The sequence below is a fragment of the Passer domesticus genome, chromosome 5, assembly GCF_036417665.1.
Source record: "Passer domesticus isolate bPasDom1 chromosome 5, bPasDom1.hap1, whole genome shotgun sequence".
Taxonomy (NCBI): Eukaryota; Metazoa; Chordata; class Aves; order Passeriformes; family Passeridae; genus Passer; species Passer domesticus.
The window spans coordinates 11364497-11382490 of record NC_087478.1 but is presented as its reverse complement, the minus strand read 5'-3'; the positions used below and the strand labels follow the sequence as shown (position 1 = coordinate 11382490).

The window sequence follows — 17994 nt, the reverse complement described above, 5'->3', positions numbered from 1 at the left end:
CAGAGCATGGAAACTATTGCTGACAATCTCTTGTGTTTCTTTAGTAAGACAGGCGATGTCATGACCCTTAGAAGTATTTGTTTTCTTGTTTTCCTTTCATTATTTTTTCAGTTGTTCTAAAACTTTTTCTTTTTTTCTTTTTTTCTTTTTTTCTTTTTTTTTTTTTTTTTTTTTTTTTTTTGCTTCCTACAGGACAGACTCATGGCAACTCGTCCAGACACATTGCCTTCCTTCCTCATCTAATAGCATTGGCTGCTCCCCATTTCAATTCCATGAAGCTACTATCTATAACTCTGTCAACAGCTCCATGTGGAGAAGAATAACTATCCAGCTGCCCGACCATGTCTCATCCAGGTAGGTTCATGAAAGGTCAGCTCACTGTGGACCTGTAAAATGACAGCTGCCTTGCTGGCATGGTTTACTAGGAACAATTGGTGAATTAAAAATGATTCCTTATTGCGAATTTAGATTTGATACATTACTAATGTTCTTCAGGAAGATTTTTGTTAATAGAAGTCACTACTGCCAATGATGTAGCAGGATGGTTCTCTCCAGTTATTGAAGTCACAGCCCCCTCGCATGACATTTTTGGTTACATTTGCTGCTCGTGTATTAGAACATCACTCTACAGGCGTGTTTAATTGCTATATATCCTAACACAGTGTTTGGATGTTGATATTTTTGCAGTGCAACCCAGTTCAGGTGGATTCAGAAGGGAGAAGAACTAGAGAAGCAGAGCTGGGCAATCGATCACGTGTACATTGGGGAAGCATGTCCAAAGCTCTGCAGTGGCCATGGGTATTGCACAACTGGAGCCATTTGCATCTGTGACGAAGGATTCCAAGGTTCCATTTCTTCCTCTCTCTCCTGCACATCTACAGTCTAGTCTAGCTCAAAATTAAACAAAAAGACAAAGCGATGTATCATGTCCAAATTCATCACTGGAATGTCTGAGTAACAAATCTAAAATTAATAATTTGTCAGGGCTCCAAATAACAGCTTTTCCCCCTCCTCACTCTTTCTGTATTGAGTCAGCAGTCTCTCCCACCTGGCACTGTATGTAAAGTCCACCCAGCCTTCCTTGAAGGCAGAACATGACTACTCGATTACGCAGAACTGGCTTCCACCCCACGCTCCTTGCAAGGGTGCATCCCAGAGGATGTGCAAATGGGATCCAGATGTTGGTGACTGGCATCTGTAAGGGACTCTGTGCCCCATCAGGACAGAGTGTTCTGCTCTAAGCCCTCAGTGCAGCTAAGCACATGCCTAATGGTACCTGAGTGCCCTTGGTAAGCTCTAAGTGCTTTGTGGGAGTGGAGCCAGTGTTTAATGTCTTCCAGGAGAGCCTCATAAGATCAGATCCCTTCCGAGTATTTAGACATATTTGCCTTCAGCCCACAATTTGAGGTTTCTCCTATTGGCATCAGTGCAAAACAGGAGAAACTGTATTGCAGTTCTTGAAGTTATATTGCTGTAAAATTAGACTCACAGCCTCAATTTTGTAAAAATGACTGCTGTATATCAATGTGAACATTATTAATGGGTCTGCTGAAATATATTCAGGCTGTTCTCACACTGTATATTGAGCCACAACCTTGAAAGGAATTACAATGACCTGTAACTCAATTTTCTCCATTCTTTCTATTTTTGCATATTTTACAATTTCATTGTGTCATTTTTAGGTGATGACTGCTCTGTTTTTAGCCATGATCTGCCAAGTTATATTAAAGATAATTTTGAATCTGAAAGAGTCACTGAAATAAACTGGGAAACCATTCAGGGGGGAGTGATAGGGAATGGATGTGGACAGCTGGCACCCTACGCCCATGGAGATTCACTCTATTTTAATGGATGTCAAATAAGACAAGCTGTGACCAAGCCTCTGGATCTCACCCGAGCAAGGTAACAGTTTGAGCCTAAACAGCTCTTTTAACAATTCATGAGAAAGGAAACTCTTCACATGTATGTGCAGCCATGTGGGCCAGTACAGATGAGGATGGACTGACCTGGCAGTGCCATGCAGTTGGATGTGGCTGGCAGAAAACATTAGGGTTGGTAAAATGCTTTGTGACTTTGATTTGGGAGATGGAGAGTGAGGATGTCAGATGAAAAGGTCAGATGTTTTCATCATGCCCAACAGAGCACTGTCTATGTAAGCCAGCACTGACAATGAAGCTGTTGGCAAAGACTGGACACCAGACTGCCTGGACCAGTGCCTGATCTGATAAGACAAATCCCATGTTTGTATGTGCCTCCACAATGGTTATGACTGAAAATGTTATTTAGTAATTACAGGGTCATTTTCTCATTTCAGTTGTCAAATAGAATTATATTCACCTGGCAGTGAACAGGACTATCTTTTTCATCTATTGAGCCTCTTTGGCCATGGAAAAACAAACGTAAACAGCCTGTGCTGGCTCTTAGCAGAGTGACAGCTTTCAGGACTGGTTTATATTGAGTTGTCCAAAGCAAGATTAGAAACAGGATGAATTGGCCAATGGGCCAGATATAAATCAGGCTCTTCTCTTCTTACTTGAACACCTGGGTAGAATATTATATATATATATATATATATATATATATATATATTAGGCACTTTCTTATATTCAACCTTTATTTGTCATGTTTAAACTTTTCATGCACTCATTTACATGTCTGCATTTTTATCCATCTCAGTTTTGTGCAGATATATTGCAAAATTTGATCCTGCCTGCAACAATATATTATACATAGTAAACTATTATTTTGAAAGGGGAGCTGTGTTTTAAAGATGTGAGAACAGTCTATTTTGCATGTTAAAGTAATGATTCTTGAAAATGCTACAAGTTTTGATATGGTAACTGCAATAGGCCTAGAAATACTATTGTTCCTGTTTGAATAATTTTGCATATTGAAAATACTTTTTCTCTCTGTGTTTTACAGCAAAATCATGTTTGTTTTGCAAATTGGAAGTATTTCACAAACAGACAGTTGCAATACCAATCTGAGTGATCCTAACACTGTAGATAAGGCAGTGCTCCTCCAATACAGTGTAAATAATGGAATTACATGGCAAGTAATTGCACAGCATCAGCCAAAGGACTTTATACAAGCCCAAAGAGTGTCTTATAACGTTCCCTTGTGAGTACCTAGTCACGTTTCATTACCTCTAAGTGCACAAGTTCCATTTCTGCTAAAAAATAACCTATCTTTGCATCACTGTTGAAGAAAAAAGATTGATGAGAGGGCTGATTAAGAAATTCCAGGGTAGTGTTTATCAATGCACTTAAAAGAAAAACAAGAATACTTGTTTTGAAGATAAGGGGGGAAAGTCCTTCCTACCTGTGTGCATTTTTAACTATTAAGTGTTTTACACGTACAATGTGGGTTGATGTTCAGTGACATAGAAACAATTTGGCTTTGCTCTCAGCTCCTGTTGGGGGATAGATAGGGACATGCAGAATACTCAATAGTCTGGAGCTCTCACAGGCTCTGTGTTCATGTGACAGGGAGGCACGAATGAAAGGAGTCTTACTGCGCTGGTGGCAGCCCCGTCACAATGGAACAGGTCATGATCAGTGGGCTTTGGACCACGTAGAAGTCGTCCTGTGAGTATCAGCTTCACCTCATCCCACCCCACCTCAGAAAGCACTGAACTTTCTCCAGCATGACATGAGTATTAAGCTCATTAAGAACCATTGTGGCCCAGGGAATCCTTTCTCAAAGGGAAACCTTTAAAATCCTATCTTTCCTGATGCTCTGCCCTGACTGCAACAGTCAGTATTAAGATGGACACAAAAGTGTCACAGCAGGGGGGGGTGTGTGTGGAAAAAATCATGGAAAAATGCAGGAGGGAAAGTGGGGCTTTATCACCTCCAAGTATTGCTGTGGTCCTGTAATGCAGCAATGACTATTAAAAAATGATTGTGCTGGGACATAAGAAAGGATATCCTGTTAAACACTGTGCTGCCATTTAAGGCTGATCTATATCCTTTCAAAGATAAAAAATATTCTTCTATATTGTTCATTGCACAAAGTAATGTTGTTGTGCCTCTTAAAAAATTGTGTTAGCAACTAATGCCTTATTCATTTCCTTTTTTTAGTAAGAAGGATACTGTTCAGAAACAGGGTTCACTATATCAGGTTCCTATGGTCCGAGCTCTATATTCATCCCCTTGTCAAGATTTTACCAAGTCTGCACCCTCCTGATTCTCCCATTCTTGAGATGGGTTTCGCTGGCAGCTAACCCGTTTTTCCTGTGTTGCATCACGAAGAGATGACCTGCTTTTTCTCTAACAATTTAGTTCCAGTAGAAGTGAAGTGCTAGTGGCTTCCCGGGCAGGAACTCATCGCTGGCAGTGGTTGGCAAAGAGAGGCGAGCCTGCTCCATAGATAGGTTCAAACATTCTTTTTATTGAACAATTTAAAAACAAGGAATGGAAAAATTAGGCTTAGAGAACCTCCAGACTGTGTAATTATAGCTATGAGGTTTCTGAATTAGCAGAGGCACTGCAAGTAATGTTTTGTAACAGTAGAAAAGTGAATTGTCTGACTGCTAGTTAGTCCTGTTCTCCTTTCCACCAAGAAGCACCAGCTTGCATGGCACTCATATCAACCCCAAACCAAACTGGTCCCAACACTGAGTAACTGTACACCCTCCGCTGCTTTTACACACCTTGCTGGGCTCTGCTTCCATAACATTAAGCTTAAAACTGGAAGGAACAGAGGAGAGACATGGATATGATTCCCGTTTTAGGAATCAATCAATGGCTGTATGATGCTGCATCAGGAAAGATATGGAAGATTATGAGCCTGCAGAAAGTTCAACATGTTTAGGAAACCACAGAAAAGGGAACTGGTCATTCTGAAATATTCACAAGTCTTTCTACCTTGCAATTAAAAATAAAATTAACGGAACAAACATGTAAGAGAAAAAATAAAGTATAATGTTACCATCAATCCAAGCACTGAATTAGGGGCCATAAGTAGGAATAAAACAGAGATCTTTAAAAAGTTATTCTGAGGCTGAAATGTGGAGAACTTCTCTGACAATGAGATCTGCCAGGCTGTAGACTAACCACACAAGATGAGTGGTAACAAGAAGTCATGTGAGATATGTTAAACTAGAATGGCCATAGCAAATAATCACACCTTAGCAAGAGAAGGAACCAGGAAGGCAGACAGTGGCCTCCCTTTTATTATTTTAGTCCTGTTAAAGAGCTTTAAGAGCTTCTGAAAATTGCCCTTAATATCAGGCTGGAGACAGAGGATTTACACCCTGTGTTCAAGTGACATTCGTACAATCCACAGAGAAAGGCAGACCAAACTGGACTGATTTCTCCCTTACCAAGTCCTGTGAAACACAGTGCCATGACATCTTATTTCCCAAAGGCCAGATGTAGAGTTCCAGTCCCTGCTAACTACAGCACATGAGACATGCTGCTCTCAGGAAGGGCAGAATTACATGCCATGGTGCATCTGGTTCCTATACTGGCATGTGCTCAGACCTGACAGCTGCATTTAACTCCTCTGTTTTACTTAAGTTCTATCTGCACATTGTAATTCATCAAAATATTCTTTAGGCCTCCTCAAATTTATTTTCAAGTAACCTGCAACTTCCTTATCAATAAATACTCTCACCTGGGTTTTTCTGTAGCTCTGCTATTTCGCTTGGTCACCCCACACTGATCACTTTACCCCCAGCACTTCAGTTTCTTCACCTGTTAAATGATGAAGACAGTCACCTCCATGGAGTGCTTCAGGGTATCAGAAGGGAGCCTGGATCAGTGTCTGTTAGTACTGACCCCAGATGATCCTGCACACACCAGGGCTACCAGAAATCACACCAGTGACTGAGTACTAGGGATAGGACTTGGCTTCCATTCTTAATATTCCTTCATTTTCCAATGAAGGATACAGAAGCACTGCCTGCTTCTGGGAAGCAAGAGCAGCTCTCCTTTCCCAGGAGCTCTCCCAGGCAGGAGGGGAGGAGGCAGAGTCCTCTGGGTGCTCTCCCTTCCCACCAAGATTGCCAGGGAGGAGCTCTGTGGGCAACAGCCACCCCAGGGCTGCAGAGAGGCACAGCCTGAGCTTGAACCATTCACCAGGGTTTACCTCTTCCCATTGCTTCTATAAGGAGTCATTGGAGAGTAAGTAGGCTTCTGTCTGGCTTATTCATCCCAAAGCTGGGATGCTTTAGGGAATACCCGTGCCTCCTAAATTGGAAGTAATTTCTGTTGGAACTCTGGCCTGGTCTCAGAAGGCCATGAGCCTCTCTATGTAAGAACCCATTGATGGTCCACGTCCAACACAGTCAGTATTCAGTCCTCTTACAACCCTGCACTCCACCACCCACCTGGATGACACCCCATACACCTCTCCAGAACCATCAAAATTATCCTCACTGGCTCTGGTTTCAGTCCCAGATTTTCATGTTTGTGATCTGCGTGCCCATGTTGATGCAACAGGCAAGCCTCAGCCTGTGAGGTGTTAGAGCAAGGAGCCAGCCTACACTAGGAGGTGTGGTTTGGGACAGAGATAAATTCCTGGCTTTCCACACATCTCTTCTTGTGTTTTCTTCCATAACCTGTGGGATGATAGAGGTCTGATTTTCCCAGCCTATGTGTTGGCCTGGCTGTCTGCACCCCCAGGTGCACACCTAGATGCTGTTCCAGCTTTTCCTCAGCCCAGAGCAAATGAGCCATGATCTCCTTGAGCAGGCTAAGGGCTGCAGTAAGAGGGCAAGCAGGGAAAGCACGTCCAGCAGGGAGAGCTGATCTGCAGGAAGGTAAAGAAAATAAGGATTCTCTGGATTTTATTTCCCTTCCAAAACAGGGGATGTCCCTGCTCCTCCCTAGAGAGATCACCCCAGGGGCATATCTGCTTTCATGACCCAACTCTTCTCTCTTCTCAGCAATTCAAAGACTTTAAATCAGTTCTGTCACAGGCCTAGCTGCCCAGTCATAGTGCAGATACTGCTACAGCTGAAGCACAGCCAGGGTCAAGACACTGTTCAGTTCAACCAATTTCTGAGTCAAGGACCACCATCCTCTCACCAGCAAACATGCCTTCAGGATGCCGTTCCTTTTTGCCTCCAGCAAAATTGTGGAGAAAAAGATCAACCTGCAGATTATACATGCATGCAAAATACCTGGCAGTGATAAAAAAGGCCAAAGATGGATGCTTTTGTATCTTACTTAAAATCATTCCACTTTTGAATGAGCTATTTGAATCACTCAATAAAAAGCAAAATTTTTAAGATTGTGATGCAGCTGCAAATGGTCCTTAAATTGAGCACCTCTTTTAAGCAGGTGAAACCAAATACCTGTGTTGACAATGTGAATTGACCTTTCCAGCTTAACAACAGTTGATGTCTGTTCTGTGGTGGGGAGAGGATGCAAGTTGCTAAATTGTCCAGTCCCTTTTATAATCCAGTGCTGATTATTCCACATTAGAGCAGTGTTTTTTCTCCCCATTTGTAAAGAAAGCTTTGGGCCCAACTCTCATGTGTTCCATGTGGCTCTTCTTAGGATCAAAAAGTACTTTATCCCAGGCTTAAGAAAGAGTGTTTTTCTGTGCTGCTGTACTTTTGCCCTAAGAAGAGCCCATGTCCAATTCTGCAGTTCATTTGCACATTGTTTTTCTCTGGAAGCACAGCTCTCAGCCTGCCCACTGCACACACACCTCACACTTCCTTGCATGTGCATTACACAAATGCCATTTCTTTGTATATAGGACAGGCCCTTAGAGACATCTCATTAACTTAATTAAAAGTCAAAGGTACTGAGAAATAAAGGATAGTTATAAGATGAACACTAAGGGTCTGATATTGTTTTGTCTACCCCAAAACTTGTAATGTGATCCAAAGGAATATATGTTGTACAAGGAATGCAAGAAATGTTATCCCCACCTACTATTTTATGGTTAACTGATAGATAACAGAATGAATCCTTCCATAGCCATCACTCCATGCTCTTCATTGTTGAGATATTCTCACATTTTTGGCACAAATGATTTAGTGAGAAGTTATGTTGCATTTGGTGCAAAGAATGTTTATCCTTATTTTGGAATAATTAAATACAAATTGTATATTCTAGATTTAACAAGAAGTGCTCATGTGGAAAAGCATTTTCATCATCTTCCTTTTCTTTAGTAAAAAGCAAAGATTTGAAAAATGCATTTAAATTAAATATCAACATATTTATAATAAAGAACATAAGTAGTTCAAACATTAAGTGACTATCTGAATATTCACAACATTTATGCCAAATTTAATATGATGCGGTTTGTGCTTCTATTGCATTTCTATTATGTTTCTAAAAAGTGCATGCTGAATTTTATAGAAGATAAAAATCTAAACATTGATTTGAAAGCTGAGGAAATAATTTGTTCAATTTTTATTTTCAAAAGAGACGAAAAGTCCTATATTGCCTCTAAACCTCATCAGGGTTTTATGACTAATCACAGTGCTGCATGCATTGAAAGGCATTTTCTAACTTGTGTTGTATTTCATTGTTTGCTGTCATTGGTTTTACACTAGAATAAGGTAAGTACTTTCCCTGAATCAGTATTAAATGTATGTTTCTGTTACAGCTACAGCTCTTTCACAAAGTTTTGTCAATGATGGGTTGGGGAAAATCATTTATACTCTAAGATGTGAAATATAGCTCCTGATGGGAACTTAAACTTAGCAGAAATTGTTCAGTAGATTGTACCAGTGAGAATGATGTGCAGTAGGAATTTCACCAAGGCTGCAATGGGAAGGACTTGTCCTTCTTCTGCTTCAGATAGGGCACAGTGAGACCTGCCAATAGAGGACCTCCAGAGCACTGTATGGGCAGCCAAGGAGCAATTCTCACTTTTTTTTTAGGTAAAAAATGGCCACAGAGATGCAGCTGCAGTCAGGCAGTGCATGTCAGTCAATCTGCACGGTGCCATGCCACGCCTGCCCCTTGGACACAGAACCAGTGTCCCCAGGCAGTGCTGTCATTTCATGTAACCCAGCTGCTTTGTGCTGCTGCACTTAATGGACACCACCAACCAGTATAGTCACTGAGCTCTGGGTTCAGGTGCTGACTCCACCAAGCCAAAGAATATTTGCCATTGATATGAGCCCTCAGTCAGAGCACGTGACATTTTCCATTACAGTACCTGCCTAACAAAGCATTTGTAATTCAGCATCAAAATTTACTCCAAACCTAGTCTTGAGGGACATACCTTTGCTGTGTTCTAAGGCTTTTTTCATGTTTAATTTTGTTATTGAAATATTTTTGTTTCTATTTTCTTCCTGTTTTGTGCCCCATCAATTAAAAACACACAAATAAGGAAAGGCATTAGTATTTACTGGGGTTATGTACTACATATTTTTCACTCAGTTTGGCTTTGTTCCATTTTCATAAACTTTGAATTGCAGCCTTATAGTTCAAATTGTACTTTCTGAAACATGCAATAAACATAATGCTCTACTAAACACTAAAGAGACTTTAGTCCAGAGAGACTCCTTCTCATAAATTTCTTTATTATAGGTATTTTTTTGAACACACCCTAGATAGTTTTGTCTTTGCTTTTCTGTATTTGCTTCATATTGCTTTCATCCAACTAGCACAACTCCAGGTACTTAATTGGAACATTTTTTAGGGTTTCTTACATAAATTCAAGCATTATTGTCTTCTGGTTATTTTTTAGTAGTGCACTCAAAACTGTCAAACTCATTATAGAGCAGTCACTCCTGTTAACTCTTTTTTTGCTTTGTGCTCCATCAGTAATACACAAATAATTACTTTGGATCTGAACTTCTCTGACTGACTGGTGGTTCAGTGAATGCACAGAAAAAACAGAAAACTCAGCAGGTGCTGACCAGTCCATTACACACTCACAAAGTTGTCTTCAAGTTGCCACTGATTCTGAAAACCACAGCTACTCTGATTTTTTGGTGCAATATGATACAATACTACATTGCATAGGGTATACATATTTACCCATGGAAAGACTGAAAATCATAGTATTTCTACTGCAGGCATCAAGGTTTTTCTGTGGCATCTAACCAGTAGCTGGAAAGTCTTGTCTCATGTCAGTAAGGACAAGACTGAACTACATTTAATGCAAGGGGGAAAAAAAGCATTCCTGAGAATTTAGATTTCTCTTATTTTTCACACACTGCATTGCTATGGTGTTCAGTGTAAGACATAAATACATGTTTCTTTCTAACACCTTGATTATCTTCCAATGGAACAAAATTATATACATAAAAAGTTAACTAAATCCCTTCTACATTACTAGGTAAGCATTTCTTTGTTCCTTTTTTTCAATTTTTTCTTTTCCTTTTTTTCTTTGTTCATTGTTTTAAACATCTTCACCATCCCTTTAAGGCCAGATACAAAATGGTTGGTCATTTGAAGTGAAATAGAGGCCAGGTGCACATAGCAGTGTCCAAAACCAGTCCTGAACATCGCTGCTGAGCTGTTGCTGGACATAAGCAGACAAAGGACAGAAAAGGCTCCTGGAACAAGGACTGCAGCTCAGCATGTGTCCCATCTGTCCAAGTCTTGTCCAAGCTGAGGCTAGCAAAACCAAGCTCCCTCCTACATTTAACAGGTCCAGAAATGGCAATTTTTTCAGCCAAACACTTTGGCAGGCTCTGTTTGGTCCGTGTATCCAGAGCAAAGAGCAAAGCTGCTCAGAGCTGGGCTGTGCTTTGTCCCAGGCCCATCGGCTGTGTTTTGGCTGCAGAGCCATCCTCACCTCACGCTTAGGATGCTCTCCTGAGAGGTGGGATGTGGCCATGAAGGCCCTGTGTCTGAGGAACCACCCACTGTCCAGGCAATGGGAATTGAAGGGAAGGGAAAATTAAGAACTTCTTCAAGATTCATGACCAATGGCAGACACTCAGGAGCAGGTTTGGGGTCATAATTTCCCTCCTGCCTTCATCAGTGAGACAGATGGCATTGGAGCAAGGGTGATCTTCCACCCTGATGACTGAAGGACCAAAATGAAGACTGATGTTCAGTCCTGCTTTGCACTTGAGCTACCAAGTGGCATTAAAGTTACATAAACTCACCACTATCAATCTCTCACACAAAACTTACAAATCAGCACAGACCTTTCCATCTCACATTTCACCCTCTCTCAATTTCCAGATGCTCTAGAGCTCTACCTTACTGTGACAGTAGCAAAAGTTGTGCCAAGTGTACATCTGTTGTCTTTCATTGTCTCCAGGAGCTGGTCTTTATTTCATTCTTGTATGTACATTCCAGTGGGGAAAAAAAAAAATTGCAAAGTCTTGGAAAACTAGTCAGGAAATTACTTGGATTTACTTTGAGGTTTATAATCTAGATTTTGACATAACAACTATTAATCAATTTAGTCAATTGTGTTCAAGATTAGCTCATAAAAAGGGCATAATTTTGTTAGACACATTTTTTTTAGGTTAGATTAGCATACTACAGCAAAGGTTGGTTTTGGTTGTAGAGAATCAGGTATTTTGCAAAGCATAAAATTACTCCTTTTTCCTAAGGGCCATATTCACTAAAAATAAGCTTATGCACTAGAGAGGAAAGAATGACTTACTACATTATGAGTATTCACTTCTTACTCACAGACAAAACTCACCAGTGAAAACATTCCTTGAATCCACAAATGGGAGATTTGTTGACTGCAGGTCTTCACAGATCTGCCCTCTCATGGTTCCTTCTTCCCTCAGTGGGAGAAGTAGAAACCTACATTAGGTGGGATGGGCCTTGTACTCCAGGTAACTCTTCCAAACACATGTGCCTTCTTAAATTGGGCTGCAGGTCGCTCTCTTGCTTGGTCTCCTGCCAGACATGATGATGGTTGTTTCCCAGCCCTTCCTTTCAATTTGGAAGATGGTGCATAGGGGAAGGAAACATTAATCTGAATAAAAGTCTTGTACTTGACTTCCTATAATGTAACATAAGAAGATAATGAAGCAATGTAAAACTTTTCTTCTGTTCTCAAGATAAAGTTAATGATCAAAGACAGAAGGATAACTGGAGTATAAAAGCCCCATAGAGAAATGCTATGAAGTGTAGAGTTTTAGTGAATCTGGCCCTAGGCAGCACCAGTTTTCATTAGCTGAAAGCTCTTAACCTTTCCCTAAGAAAACTTACTGTAAATGAAAGCCAAGTGGGACAGATTCTCAATTGCCTCGTACCTTTGCAGTTAAACAAAGGGTGTGCTTCACACCACTTTGCACAGACTTGAAAAGTCCTGCAAGGACAAAGAAGAATCAGTCCCACTAGCTCACTGCTAGAAAAAAATTTACACTACATATAAAAGAAACTGACACTCTTCTCTTCTTTCTCCCTCTGACAGCACTCGCAAACAAAATTACATGATGAATTTTTCACGGCAACATGGGCTCAGGCATTTCTACAACAGAAGACGAAGGTCACTTAGACGATATCCATGAAGAAACGAGAAATTTATTTTTTTCCTCCCAACATGTGATGTGTTGCTTTCCATTCTTTAAATCTAGCACTGCATCTGGTATCAGGACTTTTCTGCAACTGGCTTGATGAATAACTGAAAGCCTTTTTCAAGACAGAGTATACACCACTTTTTCGCACTGTGAACTAATGAGAAGTGACTTATTTTCTCATAGGTAAATGTTTTAATGTTGATGTGTCTGTGAAAATTGTGATCTGTTGTAATATTCGTTACAGTGGCAGTATTGGAAGTAAGCAACTAATTCTGTTTAACAGGAAAAAAAGTTTAAGCACAAAGACTTTTCAGATTTTATGTTTATAAAAACCTACATACTAAGTACAGAATTTAACATTCTTTGTCACATAGTTATTTAAGTGCACTGTATTTCAGCTCTGTGTCATTTTATATGATTAAGTTATCATTGTTTGTCCTCTTTGTACTCTCTTCTACAACATGACACATTGGCACTGTATTTACTTGTTTTGTTGTTGTAATATTTTTGCTGCTGATTTTTGGGCTATTTACCTTCTTACAAAATGTATTAAAAAAATCATCTAAGTACCTAACCCAGAAGATAATTGCAAAAGTAGTTGTAAAGGCGTTGATATCCTTCGGTCTTATTCTTTGATATGTCTGTTGGTTAGCATTGTTTTGTGGATAAAAAAAAGAATGCTTGACATTAAACTTTTTTCTACTAAGGATTTGTGGATTAAGCCCCAACAGGAATTCCCAATTCCCTGTTTAAATGTAGTCAGTTTGCTGAAACTGATTTACTTACAGTAACTGCCATTTGGTGTCTATAGTAATGAAGTGATTTGTAAGCAGTGAATGTTTCATTGTGTTCTCTTTGGTGTTTGTTTCTATTGCGGGTCATGTTTGTATCTTCTGATAAAGTTGTATCTACACCAGCAAGGTTATAATGCCCCTATAGCCCTGAACTGTCTATTATCATAAATCAAATGCTTCACTTTATGGTGAACCAAGCTAAAGATCCATGCTTCAATAAAGATAATGTCAACAAAGAATTTCGATGTTAGACTTTTCAAGCCATGTGGGCTTTACATGAAATCATAAACCAACTTCTTCCACTAAATACCTAGATTCTAAAGCAAACATTAATGCTATTTTTAATATTTAGCACATCACACTTAACAGCACTTTGCAAGTAACACAGACTAAGAGATCACCCCATCCCTCCTATGGGCAAAACAAGGTCCTTGGGACAGGTCCTGGCACAATGACTGAAGCAGGACCACAGAGCAATACGCACTCTCGCTTTATCTGCAAACCAAAAAATGTAAACCACTGCTTCCAAGCTCTGAGAACAGGAGTGTGGCACATAAGCAACCTTGTTCCAAACAGACTAAGCTGGTAATTCTTAGAATCATACAAACCATTAAGGTTGGAAAAGACCTGTAACACCAAGTCCAACTGTTAACCCAGCACTGCCAAGCCACCACTAAACCACGTCCCTAAGCACATCTCCACATGCTTCTAATACCTCCAGGGATGGTGACTCAGCCACTTCTCTGGGCAGCCTGTGCCATGCCTGACAACAGTTTCAGTGAAGAACCTTTTCATTATATCCAATCTAAACCTCACCTGATGCAACCTGAGGCCATCTCCTCTTGTGCTACACTTTGGTACTTGAGAGAAGAGACTGCTGCCCACCTCACCACAGCCATCTTTCAGGTAGCCATAAAGATCAATAAGGTCCTCCCTGGGCTTCCTTTTCTTCTGGCTAAACAATCCCAGTTACCAAGGCTTCTCCTCATCAGAAAGAAGTATCATATCTACCTGCTGTGCTCTCACATCTTGCACATCTGCTTCTGGCACTACACCTGTCTGAACCAGCATGATGAGCCATGTTCAGCTGAACCATGTGTTTAATGTGTAGGAGGTTTTGGACCACAGGTACCTGAGCAGGGTGGAAAAAAAGAAAAAGGGGGGTGTTCAGTGACCAACTAGTCAACTCCTTGGCTTCTTAAAAATAAGACAGATCTTTGCATGATCTGGAAACTTGCTGCAACAGTCCAGCCTTCTGCAAACTCACTGTACTGTTCTAGAGTGTTTTGTGTACTTTCAATTCCTGAAAAAAAAAATAATGGTTCTATTCAGAGAAGTACCAGGAAGACAAAACATGAGAGTAATAAGAAAATAACAACTTAATGTTTGGGCAAGTGATTTTAAAATATTGTAATAAGATTTTTGCCCATTGAACAAACAAAACCACAAGATCTAAACATTCCTATTTTTAAGATAACTTTATTTGCTTTAATATGTCAATAGAAGGGTGATAGTTCAATCTAAAATGCATGTGCAGCTAATGTGCTCCCAGGAAATTAATTTATTTTAAAGATTTAGATACAATGAGGCACTTTGTCTGACTTTTCAGGCAAGAGATCTGCATAGCCAGAGAAGCTGCTTTTCACAGTTGTATTTAATTCCTTTGAATAATGTATGTAATCACAACCACAGAGGAATACACAAAGCATTTTACCCAAACTCACCACAAACTCTGCACTGGCTTTTCTCTTCCTCGCTGGAAGATTCCCAAGTGGTATTATCATCTGCCCTTTCCAGACTCCAGGAAGTTCTTGCTTAGACCTTCTCCAGTCCTACAACACCCCACACAGCATACACATATGGTATACTAATGTGGGGTTTTTTTATTTTTCCTCCCATATGGTTGAAAGCAATGAGTCATCTGACATTAAGCAGTTGTTAAAATAGCAAGGGTGGCACAAATGATAACCAATGGCAATAAATATGCTATAAAATGTACTTACAAGCTTATATACTGGTGTAAAACTTTTGCAGACATAACTATGAAAACTGATTTTTAGTACTTTTAGTATGCCTTATAGTCTTCCTCATTTCTCCTATCAGCTCACTAAGCCACGCTCCAGTAGAATAAGGAGAACATAAGAGAAATGAAACAAAAGTAAATGAAAATGAAACTCTGACCCACTGGATTTCCTGAAATAAACAAAACTTGAAGCTCTCATAATTTTGCCTAAATGTTTTTCTCTCAAGCTTGCTTCATCCAAAGACTATAACATTTTCTTAATGGGAGGAAATGTGCAGAGCACCAATATTTTTGAAGGACCAAATCCAGCTTTGCATGATCTTGACAATATACAGAAAAGAGTAGTAATTAACACAACAAGTACCCTCAAGGACAAGACACTGTTAAAGAACAAGATACCAGCACACAAACTGTAAATACCAGACTAGCCAACAAAACTATAGAAGTAAAATCAACAACATAAAGCAGTTTTTAAAAACGCCATTTTGCATTGCATCAGGGGAAGTATTTATGATAAAACACAATAAATATAAATACAGCTGCCAGTGCTGGTAAAGTATAGAGCAGTTGGCAGCTGTTGAGCCCTTCACTTAAATACAGATATAAACAAGTTAGAAAGTTTGCAAAGTACTGCAGCAGAAACAAGACCCTTGAACCCATGAGCTTCCAAGTAGAGAGAGTTGTTTAGTCTAAAAAGGAAAACATTTGGAAAGAGATATGACAATATCCATAAACATGGTTCTATGTTTTATTTACTTGCTAACCCTTCAGGGCAAATGTTACTGGGTGGAAATGCTGCCACAGCATCACCTCATCATTTATCTGCTGGTAGTCAATGGGATTGGTTATTATCAAAGCAGGAAGCCAGTGTGAGGCCCCAGATAAACCCCACTCAGATCAGCTCTGTAGTGAGGTTTAACTAGTGACTCAACACAGGAGGAACAGGAACAAGCCAGCTGCAAAGGGGAGCTACCTTCACCCAGAGCTGGCAGGGGAGCCTCAGAATGGAACAAGACCAGCAAAAGGGCTTGCCTGTGTTAAGCATAGCCCTAAAGAGCTGTTTAGGGCTGTTAGCAACTCAGAGCAGCTCAGGCCATGCAAACACTTGCAGAGCTTCTGTGAAGGAGCAGACAAAGCATCCATCACCCACAGGTGGTGGTTCTGTTGCTGGAAAAAAAGACCATGAGATATGAGCATTCATTGTACAGGTGACGTGGATTAATAGTCCAGTGCTCTCTGTTGCTGATGTTTTCTGACTGTTGCCTTTTCTTCCCCCTGTTATTCCTGGTTCAGCTAAAGGGACTGAGCTGGCAGTAAGCCTAAACATTTAGTTCCTGTGTGGCTAACTCCAACAGAGCCTGATGGGGAGAATTTTGGCTCGCATGCACCAAGGTGAGGTCAAGTAAAAATGCTGTTCCAGAATGGAAGAATACCATACTGGAGGATGATGATAAATGCTAGGTTTATAGACAAGCAAATTTGACATGGTTTAGTGGTGGGCTTAGCAGTGCTGGGTTAACAGTCGGACTTGATGTTAAAGGTCATTTCCAAACTTAAGCTTCTTTAACAAAATAAGAGAATGTGGTTGTGCTTTTGAGTTCTGCTCCTCAGGGGGGGTTTGTGCAAGTTAGTGACAAAGCAGCAATGTCAGATGGCTCAGCTGTTTCCCCGATGGCATCTGGGCCAAAGGCAGAACTCAGGGAGTCTTGTGTAGTCACAGGTTTGAGAGCTACTTCTGCACAAGGATGATATTGCTGATACCCCCAGGTCCCTCTTTCCTGCACACTGATCATGTGCATCCAAACAGCCCTCTGCTGATACTCTACAGCTGCAGGTGGGCTAGAAACTTCACATGCAAAGCCATTCAACAGGTTTATACTCACAACTGGACACCCAGCTCAACTGATTTAAAATCACATCCTTCTCAGGGGAAATTTTAAATTGTTTGAGTTCAGCCATTTTCAAGGAACTTGAAATGGCAAAGATGCCAAGAAAGGAAATGCAAAATGCAAAGAAAGGAAAATGTCCCAATGTTTGGGCCTCTGCTAGAACAATTGTGTTATTATGGACAATAACAAAGCTTGACATGAGTTATGTGTCTGTAGAGGATGTGGGTAGCAACTAATTAACAGCAGCATTTTGAGAATCAAGCCTACTGCCACTGAAATCAGTGGGAAAATTCCTATACATCAAATGTGTTCCACTTCTTATGGAAATGTCCACCTCAGCTTTACTAATTCTGGTTTGACCTGTCCTAGCACCTGTGTAAGACACCAAATACATACAGGGATTTTTCTGCCTTGAAAAGTTGTCTCATTCTCAGAAGATACATGAGGGTAGTTAGGGTGTGGTGGGGAGTGAGCCAGTTGATGGAGCCCCTCTGACCCATTTGGGATGTTCCATATGGGAAGTGCATGCCAATGACCCAGTAGGAAGTGCAGAACTCTGCGCCTCCAGCCCCTCAGCTACCTCCCCTGCCCACAGACACCATCAGTGGCTGTTGGAGGAAGCTGAGAAATAACCAGCCCAAACAGCTGGGGCTCCACTCCAGGCAGCTGTGAGTGCTGGATCTGGCCTTTGACAGCACCTCACAGCTTTCCTTATGCTGCTGGAGAGCAGTGGTTCCCTCTGCTCCATCCCCTGGGATGAGCCAGCTGAGCCCCCAAAGCTCACCCTGAGCCCCCAAAGCTCACACTGACCCTTCTCTCTGTCATCACACAGCTCCAGTGGTGTGGGTGCACCCTCAACTAACATTCCACAAT

General features: G+C 40.8%; 1 protein-coding gene and 1 long non-coding RNA gene across 3 annotated transcripts in view; both read left to right on the top strand.

Annotated features, from left to right (window-relative positions):
- RELN (reelin) overlaps positions 1 to 13448 on the top strand; it is a 275939-nt gene extending 262491 nt beyond the window's left edge. The window contains exons 59-65 of one of the 2 annotated variants that reach the window (XM_064421958.1): positions 193 to 354; positions 688 to 845; positions 1683 to 1902; positions 2923 to 3120; positions 3489 to 3587; positions 8389 to 8524; positions 12310 to 13448. In XM_064421958.1, the coding sequence (XP_064278028.1) occupies positions 193 to 354; positions 688 to 845; positions 1683 to 1902; positions 2923 to 3120; positions 3489 to 3587; positions 8389 to 8518 (967 nt within the window). In that variant the 3' untranslated portion in view covers positions 8519 to 8524; positions 12310 to 13448. The remainder of the gene's footprint in view (positions 1 to 192; positions 355 to 687; positions 846 to 1682; positions 1903 to 2922; positions 3121 to 3488; positions 3588 to 8388; positions 8525 to 12309) is intronic. The other variant, XM_064421959.1, reaches the window with a different exon arrangement.
- On the top strand, positions 8532 to 10085 carry LOC135301661 (uncharacterized). Its single transcript, XR_010363427.1, has 2 exons — positions 8532 to 8848; positions 8884 to 10085. It is a non-coding gene; the product is annotated as an uncharacterized LOC135301661 (long non-coding RNA).
- Positions 13449 to 17994: the final 4546 nt, after the last annotated feature.